The sequence below is a fragment of the Rhineura floridana genome, chromosome 16 (genome assembly GCF_030035675.1).
Source record: "Rhineura floridana isolate rRhiFlo1 chromosome 16, rRhiFlo1.hap2, whole genome shotgun sequence".
Lineage (NCBI taxonomy): Eukaryota > Metazoa > Chordata > Lepidosauria > Squamata > Rhineuridae > Rhineura > Rhineura floridana.
Window position 1 is genome coordinate 35,214,651 of NC_084495.1, and position 24,878 is coordinate 35,239,528.

General features: G+C 47.0%; 1 protein-coding gene across 1 annotated transcript; it reads left to right on the forward strand.

Moving 5' to 3' along the window:
- Nucleotides 1-1,731: 1,731 nt before the first annotated feature.
- On the forward strand, nucleotides 1,732-24,635 carry FOXO4 (forkhead box O4). The gene is made up of 3 exons (XM_061598446.1): nucleotides 1,732-2,535; nucleotides 16,199-17,433; nucleotides 21,246-24,635. The coding sequence occupies exons 1-2, from the start codon at nucleotides 2,098-2,100 to the stop codon at nucleotides 17,414-17,416; spliced, it is 1,656 nt and encodes a 551-aa protein (XP_061454430.1). The 5' UTR covers nucleotides 1,732-2,097; the 3' UTR covers nucleotides 17,417-17,433; nucleotides 21,246-24,635.
- Nucleotides 24,636-24,878: the final 243 nt, after the last annotated feature.

Genomic DNA, 24,878 nt, shown 5'->3' on the forward strand with positions numbered 1-24,878 from the left:
TAGGTTACTTTCTACACACAGTCATTTTGATTATTATACTTAACTGTATACAGAGCTAACCTGTGGGTTTAGAGTTGGACAGCTAAAATTTGCAGAGGTGTGTGCTGGACTATGAAAACTATTCTTTACCAACCTGTAGTCGGCTGCTCCTTCTGGATGACATCCTCCAACATTTGACAGAGAGGTACACATTTTATGTTAAGTGCACAAAGAGCAATTAATTACATGAAGTGCCTACATCTGCGCTGCTAAGTGGCATGCCGTGCCAAACAAATATTAACCAACTAATGCCAAATATTAGCAAGCTGGTTACATTTCTCTACAACCCAGTGTTAATGTGTGCATCCCAATCCTATGCAAAGTGATCCTAAATTTACATAGATTGGAGGCTTCTCTGTCACAAATTTCCATGCATGAATGTTCTGTGTTGCCACATCTTTCCCAAAACTAAAGCACTGAAAAGCCTCAAAATTGTTTTCACATTTGCAACACTGCAACATCTAGTTTCCAGATTATAATTCAGTGGTGTAGCATGGCAGGGAAAACATCAGCTCCACATTTCATAGCAAGGACAATGATGTCATCTCCTGGGGTTTTATCTGCCAATCCTCTGCATGCCAAATAAATAGTTTTCTCAAGAAAGAAGTTTATCAAATTGGCCAAGCAAAGGAAGAGGTAGATTGCATAAGTATTAGCATGCATGGTTAAGGGTTAAAGTGTCACTTTTATTTCTGAAAAAAAATCTGAAGTCCCCTTATTAAGATCAACCAAACTGTCACAAAGAGTCTTCATCAGGCTGGATGGTGAGCAAAGCGGCGGGAGGGGGCAACTGGCTCAATAATCAAGCTACAATGTGTGTGAACTGGACAAAAACTCATTTTTGTTATACAGTATTAGAATGGGTATGACTATGGAGCACTCGCAGTTCAAAATTTATCACAACACCACGGCTGTAATTTGCAATTTACATTGGTATAATTGGAAGTCCACTTTCGGTGTAAATTGGCACACAGCTATCAAACTGTTACCCAAGTTTTTCTGGGTTTTTTTTTCTTCAGCCATGAAATGCATTTGGAATGCAATTCCGACTGTGTACACACCATACCTTTAAAGTGCAAAATTCCCCCCCAAAATTCTGGGAAGTGCAGTTTATCCATGGTTCTCCCTCTCCATTTTATCCTCACAACAAACTTATTGATAAAATTTAGTATATATTAATGTATATCAATATTATATTTACACGTGCACATATATATATTCTCACACAGAAACAATTTGTATAGATATAAATATATATACAAGCACGCACGCAGTTTGTGTAGATTTAATTGATTAATACATCAGCCGGCCAGCAGCCGCATCAGCGAAGACGTCTTTACTCCGGCAACGCCACCTACGGGGAGGGGTGTGTGTTGTTAAATAGAACAGCCGGGTGAGCTTCAAAGTGGGCAGAGGAGGGCGGAGCCGCCAACGACTACAACAGCCGCGGCGCCGCACCGCCTAGCAAGCTTCTTTTGCATGAAGTGGATTGGTCGGTTGCTTATGTAACGCCAGCATGATGAGGGAGGAAGGAGAAGAAACTGGGATTCTGGGATTCGTAGTCCGCTTGTTTTCGTCAGGGCCGCGATCGTTTCTTTTCCTTGCCGCAGGCCCGCCCTTTGCCTGACGGGAAACCGAGTCCATCTATGCAGCACCTCCCCCCTCCTAGGGACTACGCTTCCCAAGGTGCATCAAGCGCGCACGCGCACATCCTTTCCCCCTCCCTTGTCTGTGGTAAACAGAGTGCCGCCGAAGCGGCCGACTGGGAGGCAGGCAGGCGCCTCCTGTGTGGCGAACGACTTAGTTCTTGGGGGACGGGAGCGCGGGCAGGCCGGGGTTTACGGGGTTCGAGAGCGTGTTAGGCCCTGAGGCGGACGGTACCCCTGACAGCGAGGAGGAGAAGGGAGCGTGGGCCGTACCATTCGGCAGGCAAGGCGGGGGGGGGAGGAAATAATTGCTTCGCTCGGCCCTGAGGAGACGGACGTGCGGGAGGTGATGTGGCGGCGCTGAGAGAGTTTGGGCGGGCACGGCCGGCAGGCGAGCCGAAGCGGCGCCATCATGGCGGAGCCGGTCGGGAGCCCCCCAGCGGCCGAGCCGCCGCCGTCAGTGGCGGCCTTGGACCCGGAGTTCCCCCCTCAGAGCCGGCCGCGCTCCTGCACTTGGCCGCTGCCCCGGCCGGAGTTGGTGGCGGCCGAGAGCGAGCCTGGCGGAGGCGGAGGAGCGGGCCTGGGCAGCCCTGAGGAGCCCGCCGGCGCTGCTGTTGCGGCGGCGGCGGCCCCGGGAGGCGGCTCTGGCGGGGCACGCAAGAGCGGCGGCGGTTCCGGCGGGGCACGGCGGAACGCCTGGGGCAGCCAGTCCTACGCCGACCTCATCAGCCAGGCCATCGAGAGCGCCCCGGACAAGCGCCTGACGCTGGCGCAGATTTACGAGTGGATGGTCCGCTCCGTGCCTTACTTCCGCGACAAGGGCGACAGCAACAGCTCCGCCGGCTGGAAGGTGAATGACGGGACGAGGAGGAAGAGAGGGCGGTGTTGGGCTAAGCCCTGCTCGGAGTAGGCCCACTGGAATGAAGGGGACTCAGTTAGGCTGCAGTCCAGTGCGTGTCTACTCAGAAGCGAGCTCCGTTGGGTTCAGTGGAGTTTACTCCCAGGTAAGTGTGTATTGCGTTGCAGCCTGCTGCAATCCAATGCACACTTACCAGGGACTAAGCCCCACTGAACCCAACGGAGCTCGCCACTGAACCCAACGGAGCTGGGTAGGCATGTATTAGATTGCAGCCATGTCCATGCTCATTAACTTCAGTGGGTCTGCTCTGAGTAGGACTGGCTTGGCGCTGGATGCCAACCAGAGAGAGGTGGCTTAGCTGCGGAAAGGGATTCTCACTCGCCTTGAGGGCGTGAGGGGAAAAAACAAACATTATAAGCCATGCGCTTGTTAAGTTACAGGCTCAGAATAGACCCCTTAAGCTCCATGGGTCAAAGTTAGTCATGTCTGTTGATTCCAGTGGGTCTAACTGAGTACAGTTGATGGTTGGACGCAGCCCTATATTCAGGCAGTGCTTTCATTAGGAAAACGTGTGCAAGCTTTCAAGTTCTCCAGGATTCATTCCCTCAAGCTAGATGGTGAACAAAGCATCTGTCATCTTTTCTCCCCCCCCCCCTTCCTTTAAACTCTTTAAACTGTTGAAGAGTTCTGGGGAACTCCGGCCTTGTTTTAGCCAGCCAAAAAAGTGGTATGGCCCCAGTTTTGATTTTGCATATTTTTACTTTATGACCCAGCACAGCTTTATTTTTGGATTGATGATAAAGTACTCCTGTGGTGTGCCACATGTGACCATTTTCAGGAGCATTGCACCTGTCCTGTAGGGTAGGCCAGTGTTGTCCTTTCTGTCTTGCAGCTGGGAGGGTAAGAGAGTGTGTGAATGCTCACTGAGTATGGCAAAGGCAAGACTGAAACTGATGGCTTCCTGATTGTCAGTTGCTAAGCTACATGGAATTATGGTATTTCTACTTTTTTACCCTAATCTCTCTTCCTGCTGCCCATTACTTCTGCATTTATGCTTATTTACTAAACTTGCATGCCGTCTTTCTGCCAGTGCACCCAAAAGCTATAGTGACATGTTATCTAATAGGCACAGTACAAAAGGAGGAAATAAATACCTTTTTCTTGCAGGGTTTCTGTATCCTGAACGGACAGTTTAGCATTCTAACGCCTGGTCGATTATGCTTTCACCTTCCCCTTTACCAGAATGAGTCCTAATGAAGGCAAGGGGACAGTAATAAAATATGTTTAAGAACTTTTTGAGACAAAGGAAATCAACAGGTGACACTTTTTCTTGACACAGAGTGGTTGTGATGAGAGGCCAAGAGAGGAGTGTGCTACTTGTTGAATACCTGTTGTGCCCAGTGTTAAAGGCACTGGAAAGAATCGAAAGACAGAGAGACCAGGAGGTTAGGCACTCTGAAGTTTTTAGGTGGGATTGTATATTCTGTGGGTGTTGGCATTGCTAGGGTTTAGCCTCTGAACCAGTTTTCAGTGCTAGTTTGCAATCCTAGAACATGTTACAAAAAATTACATCTGAATAGAGAGAATGTGCAAATATATTAGTTGGCACAGGTCAATGCCACACATCTAGAAGTAGGCTATAGGGCTCTGGGTCATTGGGTGTGAGTTACAGGCAGTCATTAGCTCCCAAATTAACTGCTGTAATTGTTACAGCCATTGGATTAGGCATGCGACTTCGTTTGAGCCTGGATTTAGGCCCAGAATTTTTGCTAGAAAATGGAGAATCTCTACGTATGTGCAGAGTGTATAATTCAGACCACTGTGTACCCACAGCCAACTGGCCCCAACTTGAGATTAGGAAAAAGGGCTTTCTGGTCTCAAAGTCCTGTGGTTTAGATGGCATAGACTGTGAGGGATGGAGATGAGGACAGACGGTGATTCTGTAATCTAACAGGTTGGTCTAGGTGGCTTTTTCTTTTCTCCAGCTCTTTGATAATGTCACTTAAAGAGCTGATTCCAGGAAAGGTTGTGACTAGGGAGGGCAGGAAAGAACATTAATTTCTTGCACAAGCTGAGAATGGAGAGCTGCCCTACTGAGGAGCTTGCTGGTCTTGAGATTTGTTTGTGGCAGGGACATTGGAGCTTCTAGATCTAAACTCTTGTGCAGTTTTTGTCCCACATGGAGAAGCTGGTGGGATTTGACTTTGTATTCCTCTATATGTGATATCAATGTTAACTCTGCAGAGGTTCTCTCTGTACAGAAGGCTTGGATTGGTTCCGCTTCCTCCTCCCTTTGTCATAACACATGTGCTGGCTTGTGATATCTCAGATACCCATAATATAGCTAAATTCCAAGAGCAAAACAGTTGGCGGAGAAAAACCCCATATGAAACGATTAGCTGCGCTGAGTTAGGGAATTCCTGTTGTTGTCAGAAATTGGGAAGGCACAAGAAAATTGCCATCTTTAGAATATGGAAAACCTGTTATAAATGTTTGGACATTTCTTTCTCTCCCCCCCTCCTTCCTGAACATAGCTGATAGCTTCTGAAAATGTAAGCTTAGGCTGAGGAATTCTGGGAGTGGGGGCGGGGGAAATTCCAGCCTTGTTCTGTTCGATATGATCTTATCTTATATGAATTTCCTTTAAAGAATCTGTTAGTCTGGACCAGCCTTCCTCAGCCTGGAGCCTCCAGATATTTTGGATTACGTTTCTTATCAGTATGGCCATGCTGACTGAGACCAATGAGAGTTGTAGTCCAAAACATCTGGAGCGTTCGAGTTTGGGGAAGGCTAGTCTAGAAAGACACTGTCCGGCTTACACAAGCCTGTGTGTAAGAACAGTCTTGCCTTGGATCAGCCTGAAGAGGTCTCTGGGCCTGTCGTGTCTCTGATACTATCTAAGAATGGATAGTGAATAAGCGTTAGGGGATGGACTTTGGGGGAAACGCAGCTGACAACTCCCCCATCCCATCTCTCTTCTTTCTTCCCTCAAGCTTGACCCTTACGTTCACTTTGTTTCAGCACTTCCAAGAAAGGCCACTCCCAGCCCTCTTTGTAAATGTTCTCAGAGATTTCTTGGAAAGGCACGAGCTCGATCTGGGACTTTAGGCCAGGCTGCCGTGGAAGACTAAGTGTCACTTGAATAGTTTTCAATACTGGGCTTCAGTTCTTTGTCACCCAGCTGCGTTGATGCTCAGTATAAATAACTCCTTCATAGCATGCATTCCTGGCTCACACAATCCTTCTTTCAGAAAGAGAACTCTGGGCAGAAAGAGAACATGCATGCCCTGTGCTGAGGAAGCTCAGTAAAGCTGAAAAGGAGCTGAGAAAGAACACTTTCTTTCAGATATGAGCCTTATTTGTTCTAAAAATGGGAAATGCCAGCCTTGGCTCCTTTAGGCTTCAGATGAGGTAGCTGCCTCCCTCGCCGAGGCTTTTCGGAATCCCAGAATAGCACCACATGCCAGAATGATCTGCCCCTTGCAAGCTTGCATTTAAAGTAGTAGAAAAAATTACTTTGCTTTTGGTGCAAATAGAATTGCTTTGATTTACCGTTGCTTTCTCCTCCTTTGCACATACAGGCAGTGTCTGCAAAGGCCTGCCATGTTCAGAGTGCACTGCTCCTTAACCTGCGTGTCTACCTGCCCCTCTTTCCTTCTCCATCTGAAGTGTTTAGGGCAATATTTTTACTGTTTTAAATGTGTTTGCATCGTGTAGCTAATACTCACAGAAGATACCACTGATTTATTTATCCTTAATGTGTAGGTCGGATGTGGGTAACGGTTGGTCCTCTAGATGTTGCTGAACTAAACTTCCATTCCTGGCCATGTTTTCTGGGGCTGATGGGAGTTGTAGTTCAGCAACATCTGAAGGGCCAAAGGCTCTCCACACCTGGTGTAGGTTATTCTGGAGTGCAAGAGGATTGCCTGAGGCCCCATAGGGTTCCAGGCTGAGCAGTTCTTGAAGCTGGATAGCAATGTTCACATCCACCACGTCAGCTCTGTTTTGTTTTTTAGCCAATCCTCAATGTCTATATCTTTTTCCACAACTCAATGGAGATTCATCCTTCAGCAATGTAACAGGCACTTATTGAACAGTTTCTTCCTGTCCTTTATTCCACAGAGTGTCCTTCTATGGTTAGACAATTAAAAGTGAGCTGTTGCCTCAAATGCAGCTGAAACACATGTTTCAGCAGTGAGAGCTGTTTTGACTAGGCCTTATCCTGTGCCAGGCATCTCCCATACAGGTTTCAGGGGGATGTTTAAAATTCTCATTCCCAGTGTTTGTGCTGTGACCTTTAGCCCAAGGATTTGGCCATCCATATTCTGTTTTAATATTTCTTTGCAATCTCTTCAGAGAGGCATTATGTGGAATACCATTGAGCAGTTATTGTGGTGTAGGTAAGCCTGGACCTTGGGGGCTGAGGTCCAGAGCCCCGCAGCCTAGGGCACCCCTAACAGACCACCCAGAGAACTATAGTGATGGGGTCAGTGGGGAAACAGGCCTGGTATCAACACTGGGGCTGACATAGGCATGCCAGGGCCTCCGCAGCATCCTTTCTTCTTATAATACAAAAGCACATCATCAGGTCAGCTGGCCAGGCATGTACATGGTTACAGATATTTAATATTTACTTTAAAATATATGTAATGCTCTTCAACAAAAAGGGAAAGGACCATGCAGAAGGTCCAAGGTTCAACCCCCAGTATCTCCAGGTAGGGCTGGAAAAGGCTTCCTGCCTGAAACCCAGGAGAGCCACTGCTGGCCAGTGTAGACAGTACTGGGCTAGATGGACCAAATGGTCTGATTCAGTGTATGGCATCTTCCTATGTTCTTATAACAATATGTTGCTTCTTTCAAAGTAAATGTGTTTTATTCCTGTAGTCATGATAGTGCCATGATTTAAGCGAGTTTAAAATGGAAAACTGCACTGTCTGCACGTGCTCACTATTGCTTTTTGTTTTGGAGTTGGTAAATTTTTTGTTTTGTTTTTGCTCTAAGTCAGGGATGGGAAACCTGTGGCCCACCGGATGTTGCTGAAGTACAACTCCCATCATTCCTGGCCATTGGCCACATGGCTTGGGGCTGATGGGAGTTGCAGTTGAACTGCATCTGGAGGGCACTTGTTCTACGGTGTGTAGAACCACTTGTAAAGCATGGAATGGGGGTGGTGGGGGAGAGAAATATTAATTGTGTGTTTCACAACTGAAGTAACAAACAGGGCCATCTAAAGGGGAGGGAGGGTGTAATCCCATTGTCTAAGTGCCAAAGTGACCTCTGGCCTATGGGTGAAACTTGGCCTACCAGGCCGCCATCGGAGTTGGAAAGGAGCAGCTCGGGGAGGCTTGCAAAGTATAGAGCTGGCAATGCCTCTTGCACTGTAGTTCCCAAACTTGGGGACCCCACACAAGGGATTTTGACAGACGGGCAGGACAACCCATCTCTTAATCATGTGACATCATAATGAAACTTTATGATTGACAGGTAAGTTTCACCTGCCCACCTGTCAAAGCTGGGTGGGGGTAGATATAGAGGTCCTCCATCCCTGGTATATGTCCATATAGACTCCTGTGTAACTTCCTTGTTGATGTTTTGTGAATAAGCATTTTAAATCTTTTTGGCTTTGAATGTTCCTTAGGTAAAAGCTATCCTGTATATCTACTAAATGAAAGCTCTCCCCCCCCCCGTCCTCTGGGATTTTCATACTATGAGGTATAAGGGACTTGCTTAAGGTGCTAAATTCTGCCCCAGGAACTTATGAGCACAGGCTGGCTTATTGCACCTGCTGCTGCCTCATGCCAGGAAACCACCTTAAGCAGCTTAGAATTCCTACACTGCTCCTGAGAGATGAGGTTGGGTCAGGTGAAAACTAGTATCCAAATTAATGGAGGCTGGGGGGGGATTACTAGGTAGTGGTGCTTGACCCACATGCTGAGGACTTGTAGATCATTCCTGCTCGCTGTGGCTGTCTTCAATTTTGTTGGGTCACCTGTCTCCATAAGAGTGCAGCCTGTAAAGCTCAAAGGGGAAATTGGGTTCCTTTCAGAATGGAAGAACACTGTTGTAGCAAAGGGAACAGTACTCTGAAAAATGATGTAAGGAAATTATGCACCAGAAAAATAGCAAAGTTTGTTCCCTCTACTAAGCTAGAGGAGCAAATTGGGCATCCTCCTTTTAAGCTTGAGATGCCTCTTCATTTGTAAGACACATCCTGGGGAATGCCAAGAAAGGTACTTGCACTTTTCTCTTGAGGTTTGACCAGAGGCTGTCATTGTGTGTTGCTCCAGGCTGGAGCAGGAAGCTGTTCAATTGGCTTCTTTCTTTGCATGGAATTGTGTGTGACTTGTATTAGTACCAAAATAAAGTGGTTCAAGGAGAGGATTTGAACAGATTGTCTTGGGTAAGTGAATGACAAATAGGTGAACTGTACTTTTGAGTGCCGCTTTCATGATATTTTTTTTTAAACAATATGTTTTTTAAGCTTTTAAAAAAATGTCTTCAATGCTTTTAACAAATGTTTTTAACGTTGTTTTGTGATTTTTTTAAAGTGTTTTTAGTGCTTTTGTTTGCTGCCCTGGGCTCCTGCTGGGAGGAAGGGCGGGATATACATCAAATAATAAATCAAGTAATAAATAAATATTCAATGCTGAAATGCAGGAGTAGGTGTGGTGCCCTGAAAAAGACTCTCCAACAACACCTGGGCTTGCTTGAGTCAAACAGTTCTTTTATAACTTTGCAGTTTTGTTTTTGACATGCAAGCTGCATGCTTCTTGGTGTGCCCAGCCAACTAGAATCTCACCCACGGCACGTGCCAGCTGGCGGATTGGATGGGTGAGCTTCATAGTAGAAAAGGAAGGAGAGCGTAGAACTTGTAACTATTACAGAGGTATGTGCTTCTGGAAGTGTGGGGGAGGCAGGGAAATGTAAGGGGGAGCCAAAAAGGGCATCTGGAGTGACATGTGGTCGAAGAGGATGGAGATTAATGGAAATAAATTAGGGTTAGAGAGATGAGGTGGCAAGCAGAATTGTGCAAGTGCAATTCTATCACAATCTGTCTGGGCATCTCTGCTAGGGAACCCACAGAAAATATCTGCTCTGAGGTGTTGTCAGCCATACCTATTCCTGAGTGAATGCTGTAGATTAAAAAGAGGGTGTGCTTAACTGAACAAGAACAGAACAGGACAAACATGCCCCACCCCAGAGCCATTTGGGTTCAGAGTCCCAGAGGGCACTTTCCCACTCCCTCCTCGCACAGTGCATTGCCTGCTCTTTGTAACTCAGGCTGAATTATCTTGGAAATCCTTGCTGCCGTTTCTGCCAGTTCTGAAAGAAGCTATTTCCCCTGATGAGAGCATGTGTAGAGGTTGCTCTGCAGCCTCCTTGGGCCCCAGAATGGCTGCTTTCAGGCTGTTCATACATTGTCACCATTGTGGACTCCGTGCCCACAGTGTTTATGGCTCTTGTGTGTATTGTCGATATGACTTGAGTTCTGGTGAATGACTCCACGGAGCATGATGTGCACAGTCTCAACTTTTTCCTTACTTTTTGAGTGCTTTGGAACTTAATTCTGTGGGAGACGAAAACTGATTTTGGGAAAGGGGGATATATGGGCACGCTGATCTTTGTGTTGAAATAATAGAAGCTCTGTCTGTGACCTGTGTGTGTGTGTAGTGTCCCATGTTTAGGTAACATAGGTGGTTTGCAACTCAAGATCTTGAATTATTTGCATAGTTTAGGGTTGGTGGTGTGGGTAGGGGGGAGAAGGGCTCTTGTGCATGCATGTGTGGCCGGCAGAATGTCAACGCTAAGCTTTTTCTAGTATGGGGGTACTTGGAACTTGGTTAGCACAACTTTTGGTGACCATCTTCTTTGCAGACCCCCATAGTGTAGAGGTCAGAATCCTGCCGTGAGGTAGAATAATCGCTTGCGGGAGGAAGGCTTGCACCCTGTGACAGGGCACTTTGTGGGCTGGAGAAACTTCAGCTGCAGTGTTGTATACTGTGCTTAAGCATAAAAAGTGCCTTGCTGGATCAGACCAAAGGCCCATCTAGTCCAGCATCCTGTTCTCACAGTGGCCAACCAGGTACCTCTGGGAAGCCCACAAGCAGCACCTGAGTGCAACAGCCCCTTTCCCCATGTACAGGTATTCAGACGCATGCTGCCTCCAACAACTTTCAGGGAAATAAGGGAGCTGTTGGGTATAAACCAGCCTTCCCCAACCTCCTGCTCTGCAAGTGTTTTTGGACTACAGCTCGGTCACTGTAGCCAGCAGAACTATTCTGGCTGGTGCTGGCGTCATGCAAAACATCTCCAAAGCACCAGGTTGGGGAAGACTGATGTATTGACTAGTGTTTCTTTCTCTAGAACACTTGTGTAGGGCCACCTTTTTCATCAAGTTCTTCCACAATCTCCACCTTGTTCTGTGAAGGCCCTTGTTTATTTTCCTTCTTCCCTGCCCCCCTCACAATTCTTATTTTCCAACAACCACAAAACCCAAGTTCAATAACTGCACTTACTCATAGTCATCTGCTGCCCCCCCCGCCTCTTCCACCCCTTCCGTCCCTGTGTTAGACTTTAGATTGTAAGCTCCTTGAGTGTGGGGAACTGTCTCTTTAGCAGTCAGGCACCCTCCACATCGGCACTGTATGAACGTGTAGGTAGTTTGGAGGGAAGGGATGCTTTTTAGCAGCTGAAATTCTTCCAGCTGCATTGGAGATTGCAAGCGTCTTCCTTGGCGTGGAGAAGGCGCTTGCCATTTGATACGTGAGGTGCCTTTCATTCCTCCCAGGAAAGTCTGAGTATTTGGCTCATTAAACTTTATTTAAAACCATAATTTCCTCTCTGTCCTGGTGTGGACAGCTTGCTGCCAAATCCTTGAAGTGTTTGAGGAGCCTGCAAATGGGGACCAGTGCCCTGGCATTTAAGAGTCAGTTTGGAAGCTCTTTAAAAAACAGTCAATTTGTGCTGCCAAATAGCATTTACTTTGTGATGGCTCCTATGTGAAGCCTTTGTTGGTTGATTCACCCTCCCCCTTTCTCATTACAGAATTTGATGTCTTAAAATACATTTTTAATTTAAAAGGCAGTACTGTACATTTCCAGAGTAGTGTGTATACAATATATTTGGAGGAAGAAGGTCAAGTGTCATGTTTGAATCAGGGTTAGGAGAGAGTGTTTGTTTGTTTCTTTGTTTCTTTGTTAATTAGATTTATATCCTGCCCTTCCTCCCAGTAGGAGCCTGGTATGTTAATAGTGAGGCAGACATATTTACCTGACAATGATTTTTTTGACACTATGAGATTCCTTAAAAGCTTGTTCAAGTCCCACCCACCCCTGAGATTGTATCATCTGCTAAGCACACTCCAATATGAATTTGAACAAAGGCAGTGAAGTATGTTCAGTGGGCTATTTTCAAAGCTGGTGTATAGCAAGTAACTGAGGCCTGCTGTTGCCTCCCCACACACACACAAACCCCCCAACCTCTTCTCCTCAAGTGATCAGGAAGGCTTTGTGGTTGGTGTGGTACTGTATTTCTTCTTTATTCAGTCATGTCGATTTTTGTTTTAGGACATGTTTGGGGTTATATAGATGTTGGACAGTATTACCTAGAAATCATACTCATTTTTGTCTGATCCATCAGGGCTCTCCCTGTGTTCTTAGAATAGTAGTGTTGGAAGGGGCCTATAAGGCCATTGAGTCCAACACCTGCTTAATGTAGGAATCCAAATTAAAGCATACCCAACAGGTGCCTGTCTAGCTGCCTCCTGAATGACTCCAGTGTTGGAGAGCCCACCACCTCCCTTGGTAATTGGTTCTATCTTATCTTCTAGGTTGTTAAAATAATGGGCCCTGATATTTCTTAGTGACAAGAACTTGCTGTTGGAGAAGCCAAGTAAGATTGATAAATTCACTGCACCAGAAGGACTCTGTGATTGAGCACTTTTTTAAAAAAACAACCACCTATAAAACCCTAAATGGCTTCAGCTCTATATATTATATTCATGTGCTCCATGACAACCAACTATTAGAGGGAAATTGATTAGTATTAGTAGCATTGTGAGACACGCATGTACCATGTCCAAAAAGCGAGCGTATGCCAAGAGGTATTCATGATGGCTGCTCTTTCCCCAGAGGTCTCACTGAAACTTGGACCTTTGTGTTTTGCAAAGAGGATGCAAAGAGCCAGGGTTAGGAAGGTAATTTTTTCAAGTGGATTATCTGCTTGCTTATCCTGAGCTGTTGGGGTCTAGTGAAGAGATTGGGGTATAGTTCTAGGTTTGTAATAAAAAGTGCTTCTCACTAGTATTCTCAGCAAAGTGCACAAGAACAAGCCTACCTAATAACTCCCTGTGGCGTGTTGTTTTTGTTAGTGTTCAGACAGCCTTTGTTTGTGTGCAGTTGAAAATGCTGTTGAGATCACTTTGACACATAGCAGTTGGGTAGGGGGAAAAGGAGTGTTAGATAACATGCTTAATAAGTGAACCTGCAAACCTTCAATGTACATCAAATACTGTTTAGCTAGAAACAGGGTTGAGTCTAGCGATGTGGCAGTTCCAAGCTTTTTGCTAGTTCATCTTTTTGCTAAGTTTGCTCAGGATTTTCATCAGCTTTCTTGTTCTGTAATAATCCTTCATTTTGACTGTAGTGACAGGATTGGTAGTTTTAGCCTGGGCAATCCTTGAACTTTGCATTTTTAGAGAACTTCGCATTAAGGTTCTACTTTCACATGACTCTTGGATATTCTTGCTTGGGGTGGCTGTGCCTGAGTTACTGGGCTGCCTGGGCTACAGTCTTGCTTGAGGGTCAGTAGAGCATCTGCTTTGCATGCAGAAGGTCCCAGGTTCAATCGTCAGCATCTCCAGATAGAACTGGGAATATTCCTTGTCTGAACCCCCAGACAGCCGTTGCCAGTCAGTGTAGACAATACTGAGCTAAATGAGCTTGTTAGCTTGGTCTGACTTGGTAGCTTTCTCTGTTCCTATGATGAACTACCATAATGCTGCATGCACTCTGTGCTGTCGTGCCTTAGTTTCTTCCTTTATTAAAATCAAAGGCCTTAAAAATGCCTTAATATCTTCACCAGAGAAGCCAAGTCTCGATGATTCTGTTCTGTAATTCCAGAACAGTTTTGCTATTGGGCCAAGGACATCTCTTGACGCAAGGCTTCACACACTGTGGTTCTGGCTGAGGAGGCCTGTTACCCAGAAACAAAACCTTACTACTATTCCTAGGAAGTTACATGCTGTTCTGAACCTCTTGGTTTCAAGTCACTCTGAAGTATGCAGAGCCAAAGTCTTGCGGTTATGCAATTAGACAGCAGTCATTCCTTTTGGGGAGGGGGGTGGCTCTTGCTGGCCAGCTGGTTGGCTCACTCCCTGTGGGGTGGGGCTGCACAGCAACTTGCAGCTTGCAAACCACTGGGAGGAAAAATAAGTATACCGTTCTAAATCAAGAACAGCCATGGTTGGGCTGTGGTTGGTGGTTGGGTTTTTTCCTTGCAAAAACTACCAAGGAGATCTCTGGAAGCCAAAGTACTCCAGACTAATACAGCTGTTGCAAAGGCTTTAAAACCCGCACTGTGGGCTGGAATCCACCAACTTCTGGTTGCGCAGCCTTAGCTGGAGTTAATAGCCAGTTGATGGACTTGCTTGTACTATCCTTGAGTTAGTGATCTAGCAATATTGGATGCTTCCCAGTTTGGAGGGCAACTCAGCATTTTTAGGGTTGAGGTAAGGCCACCCATGCTCCAAGAGAAGGCTACGTCGATGACAAAGCTAAGGTCTTTGGTGTACTACTAGCCCCACCTGGGGTCGGTCCCTTATGACTATTCCACACAGTTTGAGCTAGAGGTTTCCATTGTTGTCATTAACCCATGCTTGTAATTTAGTTTGATGTTGGCCACTGCATGGTTCACCAGCTGACCAGAAAGAATGACAAATCCCAACACGAGTAACCACGAAGGCCGACAGAGGCGTGAAGCAGTGATGGGCTTGGCATATGATTCCCCTGGCACTTGGAAGCCAAGGAGGGCAAATAAACCTGGAGTAGGAAGGTTCCTGGCTCCTTCAGTGTGCAGGGGAGGAAGAAGAGTCGCAAGGAGGCATCTGGAAACCAGAAGTGGGCAAAGGCTGCAGGGGGGGAAGGACAACTTTTAAAAAAACCCAATGTGTTTATTACAGTTTTTATAATAAAGGAGTGTATGCATATTGTTTAAAGGAAAAAAGGAAAAAGTATAAAAGGAGGAAACGCATAATAAAGAAAGAAAAGGGGAAGAAAAAAGAATAAGGAGCTTATAAACATAAAAAGCATATTTATACTCGGGTGTTGCTTTTCATGCTTTAAGTAAAGAATTATAATTTTAAATATATTCATTAATCCTCTGTGACATTTGAAATGATCCCAGCAAAGCATCCCTCCATAATGATGTGTGAGTCGATGGTCCTTTGGGGGCCACAAGAAATAAAGCAAAACCATTTTTCCTGGAAAGTTTTTGTTTGTTGGATTATGTCTGTGTCTCATTTGTTGAATGAGCTTTTTCCATGAGGGCAACTGTCCATATCTGCGAAAGGGCAACTTATTGGGTGCTTTACTTCAGGCCTGCTATACCCTGTTTCTTGGATATTCCTTCCCATTTCTATTGGTTTGAACATAGCCCTCAGTCAGGAATAGTTCACATTCCTTAAACAGATCTTTCCTTACAACAGGAAAGCCAAATTGCCTTTTCTGTTGCATTGGTCTCTGATGCCAATGTTAAAATGCCTGCCACAGTTTGTCTTTTTCTAGAATGGCCTTGACAAAAGCTTTTTGTGCCTTTGTGGATTTTGATATCCTTTTATTTTTGTTTTATCTCTGTAGAGCAGGGATGGGGAACCTGTGACCCTCCCCCAAGATCTTATTGGTCTCCAATTCTTATCAGTCCCAGCCACCATGGCCCATGGCTAGGGGTGATGGGAGTTAGTCCTGAAATTCAGTATGCCGCTGCATGGGAGAGGGCATTCTCAGTTTGGGCTTTCCAGCTATGGAATTCTCTCCCTTCTCAAATAAGGCTGGCACCCGCAATTATGTGTGTTGGGTGCCAAAGAGCCACCAGTTCACCCAGGCCTTTGGATGAATCATTGCTGCTAATTTGTTTTGAATGTTACCTGTTTTTACTACTTTTTTATTATTTGTGCGAGTGTTGTTTAATACAGGTGTGGATAATCTTTGGCTCTCTAGATGTTGCTGAAGTACAACTCTCATAATTGCTGACCATTGGCCATGCTTGCTGGGGCTGATGGGAGTTGTAGTTCAGCAGCATCTGGTGGACCAAAGATTCCCCGCACCTGCTTTAATGTAATTCTCTCTGGGATGCTTTTTTCTGATAATGAAGAGTGGGATACCAGTATTTTGAATAAATAAAGATCTGGAGGGGAGGTCACGGATCCCCCATCCATGCTCTAGTGGGAAGAATGGTCTAATGCAGCCTTTCCCAACCAGTGTGCCTCCAGATGTTGTTGGACCACAACTCCCATCAGCCTCAGCCTGCATTGCCAATGGTCAGGAAAAATGGGAATTGTGGTCCAACAACATCTGGAGGCACACTGGTTGGGAAAGTCTGGTCTAATGAGTTGTATGGAAGTAATGTTGACACACTGCCCTTCCCATTTTCCTCCCAGAACTCCATCCGACATAACCTCTCTCTGCATAGCAAGTTCATTAAAGTGCACAATGAAGCTACAGGGAAGAGCTCTTGGTGGATGCTCAATCCAGAAGGGGGCAAAAGTGGAAAAGCTCCACGGAGGAGAGCGGCCTCCATGGACAACAGCAGCAAGCTGGCCAAGGCCCGAGCGAAAACCACCAGGAAGAAGACACCTGTGCCAGTGGCTCCAGAATCTACTGCTGACAGCCCCGGCTCCCAGTACTCCAAGTGGCCTGGCAGCCCTTCTTCCAGGAGCAACGAGGACTCTGATGTGTGGACCAGTATCCGGCCTCGGACCAGTTCCAATGCCAGTACCATCAGTGCAAGGCTTTCTCCGATCCTGACCGAGCAGGATGACCTTGCTGATGAGGAGCTCCTCCCCTCCCTCGTCTACTCCAGTGCACCCAGCAATGTCCCGCCCACAGTGACAGAGGAGCTGGAACTCATCGATGGCCTGAACCTGATGTCACCCAGTTCCTCCTTGTTGCCGACTCAGCAGCCTGCCTCAAGCAACCTGGCACAGAGAAATCCTGGCTTTTCCTTGCGAGGCCAGAGCTCAGCTGCTCAGGCACCCTCGTTTGGCAGCTCTCTCTTCAACCCTGTTGATATCTCTCTGCACAGCTCCGCTGGCCATTTCTCTGGCCCACAGACCCTTGAAGCCCTCCTGACATCCAACTCTCCACCGCCCAGTGATGTGATGATGACTCAAGTGGATCCGATCCTTCCACAGAGTGGAGGCAGGTCGAACAGCCAGACTTTTCTGCTTTTGGGGGAGCAGTCCTCCAAAACCAAGATGAGCCCGGTTAACCTGATCAGAAAGCCTTCGGAGCAGCAAGAGTCAGTTGGTGCCACATCCTTGCCATCTGCATTTTCAATGGCATCTCCTCAGAATACAGTCAACCTGTCCACTTTGAAGGCATCGGGCTCAGCGCAGTCTGCCCAGGTGGCCCAGCTGGGCATCCAGCCATCTCTGGCTGCAGCCACGTTTCCCCCCTTTGGAGGGAATCAGGATAGGTTGCCGAATGACTTGGATGTTGACATATACATGGAGAATCTCGAGTGTGATGTGGATTACATAATCAACACCGACCTCATGGATGGAGAAGGACTGGACTTCAATTTTGAGGCCATTCCGTCTGCTCCCAGCTACCCCAGCACATCACAGGCCTCCAACCATACTTGGGTACCAAGTTAACTTCAGGATTGACAAAGGTAGGTGAATGTAGAACCTGGCCTTTTCCAGCCTGGTGTCCAAAATATTTCAAATGTTGAGGAGCTCAATCAGAGTTTTCTAGCCTTTTTAATCTGACCTGCTGTTCTGCACTAAGGTACTGTCTTGTTAGGGTATCACGGGATGAGGTGAGGACTTGATACCTTGGAAAACATGCTTAGGAATACAGAGAGCAGCACAGAATAATTCTGCATTTCATCCCTGGATCTTTATGAGGGTTCTAAATTCTGCCAGTAATTTGGGCCAAACCTAGCTATCACATTAAATGCATTTATTGCATTGAGGGGAATAATTTTTTTAAAATTAAATAATGGCCAGGGGCCCTTTAGAGCAGGATCAGGCCTGGGAGGTCAGACCATGGAGCCAGTGAGAGTTTCTCAGCCAATGCAAATGGCAGCATCGGGAGGGGGGGATGGGAGGAAGGGATTTTCTTTAGGATCACAGCAGGAAGAAGACTTCAACCTCTCCCACTGCTGTCCTATCCTGCTTCGGGAACCATGCAGCAGATTTTCTTTCTTTCTTTCTTTCTTTCTTTCTTTCTTTCTTTCTTTCTTTCTTTCTTTCTTTCTTTCTTTCTTTCTTTCTTTCTTTCTTTCTTTCTTTCTTTCTTTCTTTCTTTCTTTCTTTCTTTCTTTCTTTCTAAAACATGTTAAAGGAATTCTTGCATTTAATATCATGTTCAGTTTGCGCAATTTCTCCCCAAATAGCCGAAATATTTGCCCTTGATTCCATGAAGTGAGCCATAGCAGACAGCTAGCCACTAGTCAATGCGTGGCTCAGATCATGGGGGTGATGCTACTACTAGTAGTAGTTATTCACCATGTTACAGGTTACACCACCAGGTTACAACAATTTAAAAATACAATATTAACAACAGTTAAAACACATTACACTCAAAAGAATAGGGTGGGTCTTGAAATACATAGCTTAGGTGTCAAAAACCAGGGTAAAGAGATACATTGTCAGCATCCAATGAAAATTTCATAATGAAGGTGCCAGACACACGTTTGTGGGGAGGGAATTCCATAACTTAGGGGTTACCACAGAGAATGCCCTCTCCTGGGCTGTTCCCCCCCCTCCCTGAACTTCTAAGATCACCTTCCATGATTCTCACACAAATGTCCTTAGACAGGATTGTGTCTTGTTAGATGAGTTAACATGTCTGTCTCTATTTCTGCTTTAGTTTCACCAGGGTAACACCACAAACCACAGCTAGTGATACCCAGAAGGCTGTGCAGCAGATGACATAGGTGCCTTTGGGCTCTTCGCCCTAACAAAGCGTTCCTCATTCTAGTTGGCCTCATATGGTACACAGGTTCAGAACATTATCCTCCTAACACAGACATGACTAGAAGTCAGGACCCTTTACATAGAGCAGGGGTGGGGAAACTGTGGCCCTCCAGATGATGTTGCTCCCAACTCCCATCAGCCCCAGCCAACATGACCAACAGTCAGGGATGATGGAAGTTGTAGCTCAAAAACACTTGGAAGATCACAGATCCCACAATCCTGATGTAGAGAGTAGACACGTGCCTCAAATTCTCCTTCTCTGTTACGGACAGAAGGCCTAAGGGTGGATTCTTAATCATGTAGGCAAAGTAGAGCCAAATTGTGTATGATAGCCATTGGGGGCAGGATTCCGCAAAAATGCTTATGCCCTCTGCACAGCATTAGAAATCCTGCTAAAGGAGGCCGAATGTGGTGGAGCTTGGGTACTTGGGAGTTTTTATTTATTTATTTATTATTTCATTTATATCCTGCCCTTCCTTGTTCTCATGCCTTGCAAGCTCTCGCTGGCCACATTCTTCTTTCCATTTCATGAGCATGTAGAATGGCTTTTCTAGAATGGCCAAAGTTGCGGCAACCCTGTTGAGCAGGGGTGGGAAACTGGATCCAGCTCACCCTCCATGGGGCGTTTTTGACATGTGGGTATGGCCACCCACCTGTCATATGATGTCAGCTTATTCAGACTTTAAGCGTGGATGCAGGGGGATGCTTATCTCCGATCTTAGCACTGTAGTCTCACAGCACTAAGATTGGAGATAAGCCTCCACTTCCTCCTTGATGGTCTAAGGCAGCAGCACAGGTTTACCTGTGATCTTAGTGCTAAGTGCTGCAGCCCTAAGATTGACCTTAGCATTGTGATGCTTAGCGCTAAGATTAGAGATAAGAGATCTCTTATTTCCAATCTTGGCACTTAATGTGTAGATCAAGGATAACAGATCTCACCACAAGACATCATATGATATAAGGTGACTGACTGGTGGGTGTGGTTTGCCCAGAATGGCCTCATGGGCCAGCTTTGGAGGCATGATAGGCCTAATTGGACATGTGGGCCACAAGTTGCCCTCTGCTGCTGTAGAGAAACAGTATCAGTTAAGGATTGGTGAACACAGAAACTGAACTATTAAGACACTATTAAGAAACAGATTAATTCAGGTGTCAGGTGGATAAGTGCACAAAAATTGCAGCCCACAAAAATGTGTCGTTGCCTAAAAGAGAAAAGGAAGCCAACTTTTCTAAAGGATGTATGAAGCTGTCTTATCCGTTTTCAGACCATTGGACAATCTAATCCAGTATTGCAGGGGTTCTTAACCTGTGGCTTCAGGGGATCTGTGAACTGGGCACAACAAAAATTCAATTTTGTATCTATGTGTTTATGTGCATTTTTCTGGGGAGGGAGATCCATAGCTTTCATCAGATTCTCAAAGGGCTCCATGACCCCCCAAAAGGTTAAGAACCACTGGGGTATTGTCTATTTGGACTGGTGGCAGATTTCCAGGATTGTATGCAGAACTCTGTTTCCAGCTCTGGTACCTGAGTTTGGAGGTGCCACGTGTAAAGCATGTGCTCTTACCATTTTGCCAGGGCCCCTTTTCGTACTTCTCCATCTGATCACCAGGATGCAGTTCTTCTTACCAAAGGCAATGAGGCTTTTTGCAAACAATCACCTCCCTTCCCCATTGCCACCTTTATTTTAATGCCTCTTTCTGTGTTCAAGAAAATATTGCCCGTTAAACCATTTCACGTTATTTCCTTCTGTTCAGTTTTTATTTATTTATTTTTGAGGATGACTAGAAAACAATGGGAGAAGACAAGTGAATCTCCACCCCTCCCTACTGTCCAGAACTGGGGTTACCTGGAATGTGCATACTTGTGGCCTTGTGATGGATGCGATGTGCAGCTGTAAACAGCTGCTGTGTCATGGACAGTGCCTTCCTTTAGTTCTGTTGATAAAATGAAGAGTCTGGCATGGTTGCTTGGGATGGGGGTTGCTAAAGGGCCAGGTGCACGTGGAGGAGGAGGGACAGCAATGAATTTGGATAAGAAACTGAGCAGAAACAGGGCAGAATGAGCCAGTGCAGTTCTCTGTAGTAGGATGTGTTTTAGGTCTGAAATCAAGAGGGAAAAGAGCCTGGGCCTCCAAGAGTTTGTAGTCATTACAAAACACACAGTCCCTTGGGCTTTAGGACTAGAAGCTGTCTGGCAGTTGTGGATTAATATGGAGCCTCTGTTGGGGGCGGATTAACCTACATTTGCCTGGTGCAGGAGTCTTGAGTCTCACAAACCCTTGTTTGTGGATGCAGGCTCCAGCTCTGACTTGGGGATTGCACCTTCAGAAACTGAGGTGCTCAAAGAAAAGCGATGGTAAATATCTGATATTTGAGTTCCCTCAAGGCTGGCTATGTCTTGAGCTTGTGTGTATTTTTCTGTTGCTATCCGTGCCCAGTAGGCAACTAAGCACCTTCCCTCTCTCTTCTCCTCCTCTCCCCTCCCACCCCCGTGCAAGCAGTGCCCTTCTGGTTCTGGAGTGTTGCGCTCCCAGAAGAGTCTGGAATGCAAGGAGCACCTGCCGTCTGTCTCACTGCTGTGCAAGCCAGCTGGAAGCAAGGGGCAAACAGCGACTGGAAGAGAGAGATCCCATTAAGTGCCACATCTTTTCCTGAGCCTACCGCAAGCCCCACCCAGGCCTCTGTGCAGGAGCCCGTGAAGAGCCCCAGGAAGCGCTCCACCACCCATGGCCAAAGACTCTTCCTGCCCTACAGAAGCCTCCTCCAAATGGATGGGGTTTGGGCCCAGCTGTCATAGGTGAAGGGGCTGTTTGAAGGGGCCGCCTCGTGTTGACATCGCCCCTCCAGCTGATCTTTGCTTCATCCCTCCTTTGACTTGACACCCTGAGGATGGGGTGGGAAGATGGTCTTACGAATCGAATCGTGGCTTAACTGAGTTGAGAAGCCCCTCCCCCTAGCATTTTTTTTGATCCTTTTCTGATGTGAGCAAGTGCTGGTGGGGGAGGCCGAGGGAAGGAAAGTTGTCCTGTTTGAGTGTGGGGAGAGGCCGTAGAGCTCTTTCTTGACTGTACCGACCTACAGGCCCCTTGCGGAAGCAAAAGCCGGGCCTTGTGAAGCCCCCACCTGTGTGGTCATTGGTAGCAGTTCCCTGTAATGGCGACTGCCCCGAAGCAGGCCAGCAGGTGCTAAAAGCTGTTGCTAAGCAAACCAAAACAACTTCTCTTTGGGTTCCTTTCTGGGCTGTTGTGTTACAACAGAGAAATGGGAAACCCAGATCTGGCCTTAACCAGAGCCCTGATTGGTGTTCATGCGTTTTTCCTTCTTTTTCTAATCCAGAAGGGCATTTTTTACAAATGAACTATTTTGGAGGTTGCTTTTTTTTTACACTAATCTGCATAGAGGGCGGGGTTTTCTGTAGCATTCAAACTACATTATAAGTGTCTCTGTATTCGGAGTGCCTTTCCCTCTCTCTAAGATGGCCCTGGCAGTAGCTGTTGCTTTTCCAAGTTGCATCAAGAACAACGTGGCAACTTCTTGGGTGCGTTAGCGGGGGGGGGGAGGAGAAGGGCACCCAGCCAGCCTTGTTCTTTGGAACTGGGGCAGGTGACAGAGTTGTACATTATAGATAATTACCTGTAAAGCTAGCAGCAGATTAACTAGAAGCTTTTGTAAACCTGGGGGGGGGAGGGGATAGAAACTGTCTATATTTTCATGGAGAATTCTCTGAAATTATAGGCTAAAAGTGCAGCCCATTTCCTTGCAGCTTTATACCTTTTTGATACCAGCCAGAACACTAATGCACATGTGGCTGGGAACTGGTCTGAAGATGGGATTAGGGGAAAGTGCGTCTGCTTGGGGTGGGAGGATGGAAAAGAGGTTAAAGATGACGCGGAGGGGCCCCCCTTTCAACCGTGTGCTTTCAGCAGCTAATTATGAATGGCCAGCAGGACATGCTGGGGCCTGTCTAAGCCTTGGACAGCTGGGTCACAGCTGCCACCTCCGAATCCTTGTGAGCCCTTGACCTCTTTGTGCAGAATGCTGGCAGAAGGAGGGGCTGGCTCAGGCCCTCCTTGCTCAGCAACTGTAACCGCTTGGTTGTGAGGCGGGTGCTGGGTCTGCTTGGAGTCAGCCTTTGCTGCTGAGCCTAGTAGGCAGAGCAAAGAGAAAATCTAGGATTTGAGGGGTTGGGGAATCTCTTTATTGCTATTGGAAAAATATCTTGGAAGTCAGAAAAACTCCAAAGGTGATCTAGGAGCTCCCTGTCAGGACTAGACTGTTCGGGATGTGAGGAATGGAGAGCATGGGTGAACTCCCATCCTGCATTGCCCCCATCAACAAGGGGGTGACAGTTTGAGGCTTTCCTTCCTGCCCTGGGTGTGCTTGGAGTTTCACTAGCGCTATTGGAGATGGAGACAAGATGAGGCTTCAGCCTTTGGAAGCCAGGCCAAACACTAGCTGGAAGAGCAAATAGCAGAAGCCAGTTAGTTTCTACAAACTCTCTTCCAGAGCCTGCCTTGGGGCTCGCAAAGATCCTTAGTGGTGGCTGGGCAGGGAGAGTGCATTGTGAGGCGCATGTGGGGAATGTGTCATCCAGGGAGGCATGACTTGCAGGAAGGGAGACAGCCCAGATGCCTCCCCCTGCTTGCAACAGCAGCCTTGGTACTCCTGGCACGGCCTTGAGCAAGCCACTATAGGTGTGTCCATGTTCAGACCAGGCTGTGTGGCTTGGAACAATACTGTTGGCTTCTCCCAGCACACGTGTGCCATGTGAGGCAGCAGTGGTATGGCTAGCAGCGAGAGGAGCCAACATTGTTGAGAGGTTGGTAGAGCCTTCCAGTGCAAACATCCTGCTGCTTTCTGAAGACAAATGCTACTTTAACAGCAGGAACTAATCCGCTCCAGAATTGGCTGCTCAGGGAGATCCCCTGCTTTCCTTTGCATGGTGGGGTGGTATGCCCCAGCCAGGTCAGGCTCAGGGGGAAGTGAGAGTCACTGTGGCCCTGAGGGCTGGTATTTGGCTACCTTGAGCTAGACTACCAAGAAGATGCAGATGTGAAGCCACATCTTGTAACGTAGGGTTAGTTTGTTCAATAATGCTTCCCAGCCCTCTGGTTCCATACTCACAGCGATACCTAACATGAGCAGTGTCAAAGCCTTGGGGCCGTTCTGATTCAAAGGACTGCTTTAGCTGTGCTTTAGCTGTCTACAGTAGGTGAAGGATGAACTGATCTGCATCACATGATGGGGAGCTTGCTCACCCCCCCTTGCTTGTCTTTCTGTACCCAGCTGCTGTGGAGTACCCTGAATAGGAGGGGGGGTCTTGCTGCCTTGGAGCAAGCAAAGATGAAGGCAACAGGGAGGGGGTGCAGGGACAACTCTGTCAGCAGAATGTGCCCCTCTTAGGTTCTCTGGGAGTCCTGCCAAGGTGGTTTGCGCTGTAGACAGTGGGGACTCAGGAGCAGCTGGGAGGAAGCTACTTGTTGGAGCTTTGTGTGTGTTTCATGGTAGGGCTGTTGAGGCTTCCTTTCCACAGAAGGAATCTCTAGACACAAGAAGTGACCTCAGGCTGGCCTCGTTCTAGGGCAGTGTTGTGGAGGGCCCTGCGGGCATAGAGGTCATGTGCAGTGTGTGAATATTCTCCTTTGACTGCTGCCCTGCTCTGGTGGGGTTGGTGGTTTGAAGGGTGCTGGTTTGGATAGACTTGGTCCTGTTTCTCCTGAGGAATTGATTCACACATCCCATGCTCTACTTTAATGTTGTCCCCTGTAGCAATAGTCTTTCTTCTTCCAGGGCTTTCCAGGGTTCCCCTTCTCACTGCCCCCCCCCGGCTAGAGAGACTGTGTGGAATGTGCTGGAGGTCAAAATGTGACAAATAAATCTCTATAATCCTCTGCTTGTGTCGTAGCAATTCTTGCTTTCCTGTCTCTGCTGTGAGTCAGGAAACCCCAAAGTGTGGGCTGCTGGGGAGTTAGGGCATGTCTGCCTATGAGGATGAGAGGAGCTTTGGCCGTGGAGAAGGTTGCTGTGCTGGGTTTGCTCATATTGCAAGGTGGTCTGGGCCTGGCCTTGGAGAGAGTGCGGAGTCAGTAAGTCCAGCTTGTGTTCACCCCTCAGGTTTTAGGTTGGAGGTTGGA

Excerpts from the sequence above, each read along its gene's own strand:
- FOXO4 (XM_061598446.1), top strand. The coding sequence starts at position 2,098 with ATGGCGGAGCCGGTCGGGAGCCCCCCAGCGGCCGAGCCGCCGCCGTCA. Across the intron at positions 2,536-16,198 it reads ACAGCTCCGCCGGCTGGAAG|AACTCCATCCGACATAACCT; the intron begins GTGAATGACGGG and ends TTTTCCTCCCAG.